The following is a 10,329-nucleotide window of genomic DNA, read 5'->3' as shown; positions in this document are numbered from 1 at the left end:
TCTGGTTCCTAATGTAGCTAGTTAACCTGACTATTCCCCTGCCACTTTTAATTTTTTAATGGGGACTCAGAATTGCATCACCTTAATCTTTTAGTTCTAAGACTAGAGAAGCTAAGGAAAAGTACGGTCTTTTAAAATATTTCGTGTTGCAGTTTGACAAGCATTATATATTTGAGGTTAATGGACAAGATTTGCAGCAGATTCCCATACTTACAGGAAATGTTGAATGTAATGAGATGTGCACAAGAAGGAGCAACGTGCTATGGTAATTCTGTTTGTTGCTGTGGTGAATAGCCTTTGCAACTTGAAGTGACTAAACCTTTGCATATGTCTGCTGTATTCCTCTTGTTTGTCATTGGATTCCTTGAGTGTTCTATCACGTTTTAAACACAATTATGAGCATAATTCAAGATTGGAGATTGTCAGCTATAAAGGTCCCAGCCAAATACTTTATTCTTTCTAAAAATTAAGAACTAGGTAACACCTTTAAGTTATAAAGATTTGGAATTCTCATTGATTTTACTATAAATGCAGTTTGTGCACTTTAGAGGTGAATTTATGTCAAGAGTTCCATATGCTTATCCTAACAATATCACTGTGGGGGTTTTTCTCTTATTAAAAAGGAAAAGGAAGGTGAAACAGCCACCATTATCATGAAGTGCTTTAACCAACACTGCCTTAATAAGCCTTGGTAAAGAGACAGCCAAGTCTCAGCAGTTTGAAATCCAGGCTGCACAGAGAGCTTCAGTTTTGACCACAGTTGTACAGTTTACAGTTCTCTCTTTGTTTTTACCCATATCTGCTGGAAGTCAGTAACCTGAGTCCTACTAAAAATATTTTGTGGACATCCCTGATGTCTTTTTTTATTACATGAGTTAGTTTTAGAAAATGAAATATTAAAAAGTAACATCCGTTTGAAATCTCAGTTTATAAATGTTGGATTTATGCTACATGGATTTGGTGGAATTTTAAAAATTGGATATGAATTACAGGTATTTGACAAGATTTTTTTCAAGGTATGGGAGCAAAAAAAGATTTTATGTCATATTTAGTAAAACTGAATGTGCTTTGCAAGGATAAATTGTGACCACACAGCCTTATACATGTTGATCATGTTGGAAAAACCTGAGTAGTGTAGTCTATTCAAAAGCATATTTCATACAGATCTAGGGCTGTGACTCTCCACACCAGCGTCCAACTGCACATACAGTGATTATAACAGGATGAAGGAGTAAATCTCCAGCAAACCCTCAAAATGTTGATGCCTTGTTCTGTCCTTTAACCACTTCATGACAGTGCATGTGTATTTTAATACATAGTGTTTGATATCTGACACTATTTCTTCTTTCTCTCTGAAGAATTCCAAACTCTTTATTACTGCTTCCTATTTGGAAAGACATTTAAACACAGAGTGCAGTGTTGAGAAAAAGTAAAGGCTTCCATTTAGTTTACTGCTCTTGAGGGTCCATTGGAACCAGCTAAAGGATCTTTTTTGTGCTTCTCAGTTAATGAACAAGACATGTCAATTGATACAGTTTTCTAGTCCTGAGTATTTTTTCTATGTGTCTGGAACAGGAATATTGTGATGGAAAAACTTAGTGCAGTAGAAAAAGTCAGCACAGATGTAGCAAAGAAATGGGCTCACTCACTAGCAGATGGGTGAGATAGGTGGGAAGAATTTTTCACTACAGCCACATGGGTGGGGATGTTATTTGGGAGATGAGGAGGAATAGGATTGACAAGGGAGGTTAGAGCAACAGTTCTTTAAACGGGGAGGAGAAGACTCCAGACAACTTGTCTCCAGTCCTAGCAGACTAGCCTTAAGGCCAAATTCACTCGTCTTTAGGTGACTAGTTGTCATAATCAAGTTCAGCAGACTCCGATGTTGAGATCTGCTGTATTTTCTATAGTATCATGTGGGTGTGCTTGTATTCTCTCAGCACAAGAAGATAGTCCTTTTGCTAAAAGGTCTGCAGTTCAGAGGTCTGATCCTCTCGGGTGCTAAGAGTCCAGTAGTGTTTCTGGAGCTGATCAGTCACAGGATATATCTGCAGTTACACAAACAGCACGGGTGACGATGATGACAGACGCTTTCTCACCAAGGAAAGGAGACAGGGAAGGAGACGGCACAGAATCCAGGGAAAAGCATTACCATAAAGCAATGTAGCCTGTGAGCCTGACTGTACTGGGCATGAACTACCACTACATTTTAAAGGAAATCATATTTATCTCAGTGGTGCTGCAGCAAGTGAGGGCTCCCGAGATTGAATTGTGCTCAGTAACCCTCTGGAGGCCAAGGCTGGATTTCTGGAGGATATTTTTTGCACAATTTTTTAATGTTTCCTGAGGGAGCATTTTAGTGACCACAGGTTTGCTATGCATGGCTGTGTGGCTTTTCTACTTTGTGTTCAAAGGGGTCAAGAATACTGATAATTTATTCATTAGGCTTATTAAACAGGGAAATCCTACTCCAACCCATTCCTGCACTGGTGCGGACTCTGCTCTGCTGATTTGTCCTTCCCTGTGGTCATCCTAACCCTTTACAGGCTCAGTCTCAGTCTCAGCCCATCCAAACTGCAGATCAGTGTTCTGTGTGGCTGTGGGAGGCAGGTCTATCACACAGAACACAGATTTTTCCTTCACCAGAGCAGGAGACATTGTATTGTATGGGACTGGGGGCACTGATCACCACTTTCCCAGCTATCCTACATCCATCCTTTAAGATTTTTTCTACTCCCAGAAAAAAAATGAACAGTGTTGGATACTGCTGGGCTACCACTTCATAAAAGACCCAGTTTTTACAACTATTTTGATTTCAGTTTTATCTGGGGTCTTCCTTTAAATTTTAAGGCAGCCTTCTCTTTGACAGGGATGACAATTTCAAGATTGCCGCAGGACTCAAAAACTCACCAGTAGGCAGCATAGTGACAGTACAAGTAAGGAACTGTTTTTCAGTTTCACAGCAGATTGCCATTACAACACAGAAATGAGATCTTGGACTTTGATAATTACATGAAAATGCAAGCTCAGTGAGGGTCAAAAAGACAAAGAGAATGTTAGCTGTTAAAAAGAACCAGAAAATAACCTGCACATTACCTTCATATTAGTTAAAACACCATTATTCCTCTACATATTAAATTCTGAGAGTCATTCTATCTTCTTTTTTCACAAAGGATCCAGCATAACCAGAAAAAGCTCTAGAAAAGACAACGTGAATGATGAAGGCATGGAGCAGCTACCATAGAGGACTTGATCGTGGACCAGCTAACTTGAATGAGGTGGGATAAAAAAAGTCAGTGTGAACTGCTGGAATCAGTGAAGGTCACTCCACATTCTTGGGTGGGCAGCAGCAAGCACCAAATGATTTTAGCAGGTTACATGTTCAGAACACAGAAAACTGAGTGTTGTTTCATGGTCCTGGTGAGAGGATGCTCTGGAAGCTAAAATTTTACATTCAGACAAAGACTGGATAAATTCACTGAATAGAAACCCTGGGCTGAAAATGACCAAGGTCTTCATCATAATTTCCGAGTAAAAGTACCCGTATGTCATTTACTGGACTGGTTGTAGATTCCTACCTTCCCATGGCAGGCACCAGTTTTTGTCATTGGTGAACAGTTAAATATCAGGTGAGACAGACATTCAGTCTTGTAGGTAGCACCTTTTTTATCATTACCCTGGATTTCAGAGCATTACAATCAGTTCCATAGATAAAGAGTTAAATATAAGAAATACTGAAGTGTGAGATTACTCCAGGTTTTCTGGAACTGGCCTAATGCCGTTTTCACCTTGAAATCTATATATTTTAGTGTCAACTAAAAACAAGACTGGTATGTCCCAAAAGTGTATGGTGCCTTCAGCAGTATTTTTTGCCTCCACCTTCAAGCATTGAAAGCAACATTTATTTCTGGTAGGAGAAAAGGCTAGAGCAATCCCTTGGCATAATAAAGGTGTAAGCTTTCCCTTTTACTATAAGGAAAAGCTCAGTGCAGATGACAGCTCTCTCAAGAGCCACTTCTGGACTGGGGAATGAAAACTGTTGAAAAGCAAAGACTGCCATAAATTTTGCCTTTTTTTTTTTTTTTTGCTCAAGGTGCAAAATGTGCCTCCATCCTGCTTATCCTGCTGACACCATGGAAGTGGACATGTCTGGACACTGAACTACTTTTCAAAGCAAGTAGGGCTGCTGGAAGTGCTCCTTTTCTTGAGAAACAGGTGAGAGAACAACCATCACTTGTCTGTTCATGTTCTCTGGAGGGTTCCTGGGTGCCCCTGGCCATGAGAGTGCTGCTCATGTTATGAAGTCTTTGTGAATGACAATCCATGTCTGAATTCCACCGCTTTCCATTTGAACATGAAATCTCTTTGCAATTCTCCAGGGTTGCTTTCTGGCATTTTTATTCCAATGATGTAAGAGCTGCCTGTTACTGCCAAGCCCATAATTAAAGCAGTGTTGACTGGTAAGTAATGGGCTGCAAAAGGTGTACCAAAAGATAATTAAAGAAGCATTCCAGATAAGCAGGGCCTGAACATCCTTTTTATGAGGTGTTAATGTCTGAAGACCAACTAGTGAAATTGATCTTGCCTCCTTCAGGATGAAAGTTCTGCTCAAACATCAATAGCATTGTACTGCCCTAGAAAATGTTTGATGTAAGGATTTCTGAAGGGTGTTTGTCCTAAGACTCCCCAGGCAGGCGCCTGGTGACAGAGCCCTGCTGCACTGGGTGATGCAGCATACCATTCATGCTAGCATGACTTTGGGGACACCTTTGCAACTCCTGACATGAGGGGTGCTCTGGAGGGAGAGAACAGAGCTGTTTCCAGTGTCCTGCATAGGATAGGTGCAAACCTTTTTTCGAAAGCCATTTTAAAGAGCACTGTGGCTCGTCCTTGTCTAATAATTATGCTGTCACTCCTAAATGCACTTTACTTATGTATCCTTCATTTCTGTTCTATTCTCAGCATATCCCACCTGTGATTTGGATTCCTCTCTAGATGCACTTGTATCACAACTGGCATAAAGAAACCTTGGCAGAGTGGGTTTCCACATTTGGACTCAAATCTATAGCACAATTCCGTGGATTTTTGTGGAAGGCTGAAGACAATCTATGAACCAAAGAGATGCTGGTTTTGTTAAGCATGCTGCTTTGGGTATTCCTGCTTCTTTTCCCACACTCTTCCCATTTCTCTTTTTGTGAAATGAATCAAAAGTAGGGGTCAGAATACTATTTTCCTGATAGAATTCAGAAAGGAGATGCAGGAGCTCACAAACAGTTGTTTTGATTATCACTGACATGCAACAGCATGAGGATACCAAGGGAACATGGGCAGCAAGGGCTGGTCAGTGTTCTTGATAGATTAGTGCATGGCCAAACTGCAGCTATGGCAGAAATTAGCTCTTATGTTAGGCCATGTTAAATCCATATGCCTCAGCAGAAAAGGAGGCAAAGGAGGGGGGAGGCCACGATTGTCATCTTTCCTGGAATCTGACTTTAAAACAAAACTCGCAATCTCTATCAATTAGCATTGCAAAGAAAATCTCTGAAAATGAAGGGTGTAAAGAGGCTGCCTGGCAGAGTGCCTCAAACAATAACTTCGGGAAGTGTGAACTGCCCTCTCTATGCTAGGAGATGTTAACAAAAGCATGTCCTATTTTGAGCCGAGCTAGTAGTGATGGACAGTCACTGTTAGCAAGCAGTGCAAGTCTGTGCAAGCCTCTGCTGGCTCCTTCTTATCTCTCCTGCACTGCCCGTGTCTATAAGGTGTGTATGTGTGTGGCGATTTCCCTGCTCTTTTGAGCTCAACATTGCAGGCTGCCTACAGGGGCAGCTTAGTATTGTAGTTAGTCCCATGAGATGATCTTCTCTGCCATGAAAATTGGAAATACAGAAAGAAAAATGTAAGCATTTGTTCTAGCATTCCCTCTGTCCAGACTGAATGAGTAATCTCTCTTCAAACATCCTTGGTGTCCTTCATCCAGTGTACCATGTACCTCCTGGACACTTGGATTGGAATTGCAGAGAGAGGAAAGGTCATATGCAATTCCATACTTTATTGTGCCAGTTCAAATTGAGGCTCCCTGATTCTCTCTTACCCTTTGCCCCTCTGCATCCCTATCTCACACTGATGCTTGAATAAAGCTTGCCAAAAAGTAAACTGGGGAAAAACAAAAAAAAACAAACCAAACCAAACCAAAACAAAAAAAACCCAAACCACAAAAAAATCCCCCCCAAACCAAACCAAACAAACAAAAACAAACAAAAAAAAAACCAAACAAACAAAACCCACCAAAAAACCAAACCAAACCAAACCAAAACCCCCAAAAAGTGGGGGGAAAATCGGCTTTTTACATGAGATTTGCTAGCCAAGAGTGCACTGGAGATGGGGCTTCAAGGCAGCTAGAGGTGAACCCTGCATGCTTAGAGCAAGAATCAATAGCTGAAGCTGAATTTGCTGTAATGAACTCTGCCTCCAAGCTTTATAAATCTGCTTATTGTATCTGAGCCTTCATCTACCCCTACTTTCACATGTATCTGAATAAGTTAAATAAACCTGAACTATTAGAAAAACCCCTTGACTACCTAGAACTGCTGAACCATTTTCCACCTGACATCTTTTTTCCTTTCTCCCATATGACAATTCCTGCTTAAATACAAATTTTACTGTTTATATGAACAGGAAAAACTCCCAACTATCCTGGAGCCGAAGAGGAGAAAAGAAATCGTGTGGGATGGTTTTGTGCTATGAAAGTTCAGGCTTATGAGGATGCTAAGGTAGAATAAAGGGGAGAAGGACTGAGAAGTTGCTTCAAGCTGTTGTTTCCAGATGTTTTGAACTACTTGCTGCACTGTCATCCCTCTGAAATTCTCAAGGTCTTCATATGCACTTCTGCTTGAAAATATTATTTAGGTGTAGTGGTTTCTGAGGGCATGTACCTTGCCTTATGGACCGAGCTGCTAAAGGAATCCAGTCTCCAGAGCACTAGACTCACAGGAGCTGACTGTCATCCCTGTGTGGAAGGGCATGAATTTTTTTGTGAAGCACTATGATGGTGTGTGTAACAATAAAATCCTTGTGCAGTTCAACCCAGAAGTGGAAGCATGGATGATGGGTACACTGGTCCCTACAGAATGCAAACAGTGTGTCCCAGCTCACACACATTTTGTCCCTGTACCCTTCAGCTTCACAGCAAGCTGGAGTGGATCCCAAATTTGAAAAATGAATGGGGACATGCTGAGATGAAAAACACATGATGTAATGATGCTGCTGTTCTTGAACACCTTCAGTGATAGCCATTAATGGCCTCATTTGACAAATTATTACAATGACTAATTGATTTGCTTCTCTTCTAACATCTAATGCTTTTCAGTGTTGCAACTGTTGCTCCCTGTAAGTCCCTTATGTCACTCTTGGCTCTCTTAAATTGTATTTCTGGCCACTCTTTTGAATTAATATGTTGTTCATGATTTCACCTTGGGCTCATAGCACAGACCTTGCTTGTTCTGTACCTGACTTGGATGAGCAGAGCAGTCTGGAGGGAAAAAAAGCTGACCCAGGAAAGGAAGACCTTTTGCTGAGCTCTTCAGCATGCACTCCAGAGGGACACTGCTCCACCTGACCTGTCCTGGGTGACCTCAGAGTGTGCTGGGGGAGGCTTTGTCCTTTACTGTGAACAGTGGGTGTTGATGCAATGTCTAGCAAACCCACCAGCATTTTATTTCCTGCAGTAAAAGCTGATGAGAAATGTCCCATGGATGGGGATAGGAGCAGAGTAACCAAATGGGGAAGACAAGGACTTACTGCACCTGGGTGCAGTAAGAGCTGAGATGGTTTGCCTTTACGAGAAGGGTGGTATGGAGGTCTCCTTGCATTGGAGGAACACTGGGTTTCCAGCTGAGCTCCAGGCCTGCAGTGCAGAGAGAGCTCCCTCCGATGTCTGAACCAAAGGTGGAAGATTTCTTCATTAAATTATTCGCTCTCCATTTGAATTAAAGAAAGGTGAATGGGTTGGTGGCAGCAGCGGGGACTTCCCTGGGAGACACTTTGGCTCCTTGGATGGGGCGAGCCCTCATTATGTGTATATTGGTGATGGGATGACAATGGAGGTGTGGGAGACAGCTCTGAGTCACCCTCGGAGCCCTGGCGGGGCCGGGCCGGGTGGGTGGGGGTCGCTAAGGTCGGGGTGGAGGGCTTTTAAGGCACGGAGCTGCCAGGGCCGTTCCACTCCCCCTTGACCTCGGCCCACATGGAGCTCGCCAGTCTGCCCCCGGCCAGCCTGGTCCCGGCCGGCCTCCTCTCCGCCGGCCTGGCCGCCAGCCCCGGACCCGCCGGTGAGCTGCTCCGGGCGGGCTGCTGGCGGGGGTCTTGGTGGCGGGCTTGGTGGTGGCGGTGTTGTTGGCGGTGTTGGTGGCGGTGTTGTTGGCGGTGTTGGTGGTGGTGTTGGTGGCGGTTGTTGGCGCTGGCGGAGTTGGGGCAGGAGGACGCTGCCCGCCGCCCGCCGCTCCCGCTGACCGCCGCTCCCCGTTCTCTCCCCGCAGGCGAGACCCGGGCGCGCCCCGCCGGCCCCAGCTCGGGGCGAGAGGGCGGCCGGCGCAAGCGAACCACCTTCAGCAAGGCACAGCTGGAGCTGCTGGTCCGCGCCTTCGAGAAGGAGCCGTACCCCGGCATCGCCCTGCGGGAGCAGCTCTCCGGCCTCACCGACATCCCCGAGTCCCGGATCCAGGTGAGAGGGGCGGTCCGGGAGGGAGGACGGGCGGGTGGCGGAGCGGCTTCCCCGGCGGCCCCGGTGCTCAGTGTCTGCCTGTCCTGCAGGTGTGGTTCCAGAACAGGAGAGCCCGGCAGCTAAACCACAAGAAGAACGAATCCGCCGCCTACGCCAGGCCGGGCAAGCCGAAGCCGTCCCGGTGCGCTGGCCAGGAGCGGCTCCGGGCGCAGCAAGGACAGGGGACAGACCAGAGCCTCCTCTGCCCGCAGCCAGGCCTGCCAGGAGGAAGCCAGAGCTTCTGCGGTCAGCCGCCGTCCTACTCGGGGCAGCTGTACTCAAGGCTCGACATGCATTTCAGGAGCTTGGATAACACTTTCGGAGCGCTGGCTCAGACTCCGGCTGACTTCGGCTTGGACTGTTCGGGAAGAGGGGTCCCACTAGGTGCGGGGAGCGTGGGCAGTGCCCCTCCGTTCTCGCTCCCTGTGCAGCAGGCACAGGAATATCCGCACCTGAAGAAATCTTTCCCTGAAAGCTTCTACTCAGATGCAGATGTTTTCCAGCCTTGTACAGATCACCAGTACCCAGCAGCTAAAGAGAACATGTACAGGAAGCCTGTCTTAAACTACTTCAATGCTAACCAGGGCCTAGGTGTTGAGAACTGTTTGTATGCCAAGTCAAGCACTTCTCCCTTTGGGAAGGGCTCCACTTTCAGTTATGGGGGAGAACCTAAGCTTGATCCCGAGGAGATGAGGCACAGTTCACCTCTGCTTGCAGATAGTAATGCTAGTCCTCCTTTGGCACTTCCAAAGCATGAAGGGGGGTATCAGGGGACACTTGCCACTCCAGCCTCATTGTATGGGCAGCAGCTGCTGGAGACAGTAAATGATTATGATCCTCAATGGCTGGGCATGAGAAATGAAATTTTGGGAACAGGGCTAGATCTGCTGTTTGAGAATGAGCAAAATGGGGAGCAAGGTCAGATAAAAAGTTACCTTTCTTCTTTAGGTGGCCAGAATTCAGTCTGTCATTTGGGTCAGACATGAAATTGGCAGTGGGTCCACTTGTCTGATGGAAAATGAATGTGATTTTTTTTTTTAATTGGTAGTATTGTCTGAAGTGGCTAGAGGTTTTGCAGGTCAAAGTGCTGAGTGTTTGCTGTGAATTTTGTGCCCTGTCTGGAAGGGAAAGAAAGATAAACCACCTTAGGAAGGGTTACCTGCTGAATCTGGGCTGCCTCCCCACCCCAAGCGATCTTTCACCAGTTGCTTGCAGTATTCCTGCACATGTTTGGTTATGGGCAGCTGACATTAACCTGCATGCACAGACTGATCTTCACAGGTATGTCAGTACTGAAGAGTTCTCTGTGTTGACTGTGCTGGATTAATTCTGTCAGGAGGCTTAGCACTAAGGTGTTGCTTTTGTGGTCTTACTGCACTGAGTTTTGTTTCTATTCTGGTCATAATTCACTTATTTTAACTTAAGGAGTCTTAGATAACAGACTTATTTATAGCTTTTAGTTGAGAAAGCATTAACACAAGAGGGGTACAAGCATGGGAAAAGCAGCCTTGGTGGTGGCACGGGACATCTCACTGGGTGTGTTTGCATTTTAGATGTGTTCCTGATAA

General features: G+C 45.0%; 1 protein-coding gene across 1 annotated transcript; it reads left to right on the top strand.

Moving 5' to 3' along the window:
- Positions 1 to 8,245: 8,245 nt before the first annotated feature.
- Positions 8,246 to 9,773, top strand: LOC148223000 (uncharacterized). The gene is made up of 2 exons (XM_088168648.1): positions 8,246 to 8,722; positions 8,812 to 9,773. Exons 1-2 carry the CDS (start codon positions 8,246 to 8,248, stop codon positions 9,745 to 9,747), a joined length of 1,413 nt encoding a protein of 470 aa, XP_088024774.1. The 3' UTR covers positions 9,748 to 9,773.
- Positions 9,774 to 10,329: the final 556 nt, after the last annotated feature.

Source organism: Sturnus vulgaris, chromosome 8 (assembly GCF_052056855.1).
Source record: "Sturnus vulgaris isolate bStuVul1 chromosome 8, bStuVul1.hap1, whole genome shotgun sequence".
Lineage (NCBI taxonomy): Eukaryota > Metazoa > Chordata > Aves > Passeriformes > Sturnidae > Sturnus > Sturnus vulgaris.
Note: the sequence above shows the minus strand (reverse complement) of the source record. Positions and strands in the feature narration are given on the sequence as shown.

Coding starts and splice junctions, on each gene's coding strand:
- LOC148223000 (XM_088168648.1), top strand. CDS start 8,246: ATGGAGCTCGCCAGTCTGCCCCCGGCCAGCCTGGTCCCGGCCGGCCTC. Junction 8,723..8,811: donor TCCCCGAGTCCCGGATCCAG/GTGAGAGGGGCG, acceptor CCTGTCCTGCAG/GTGTGGTTCCAGAACAGGAG.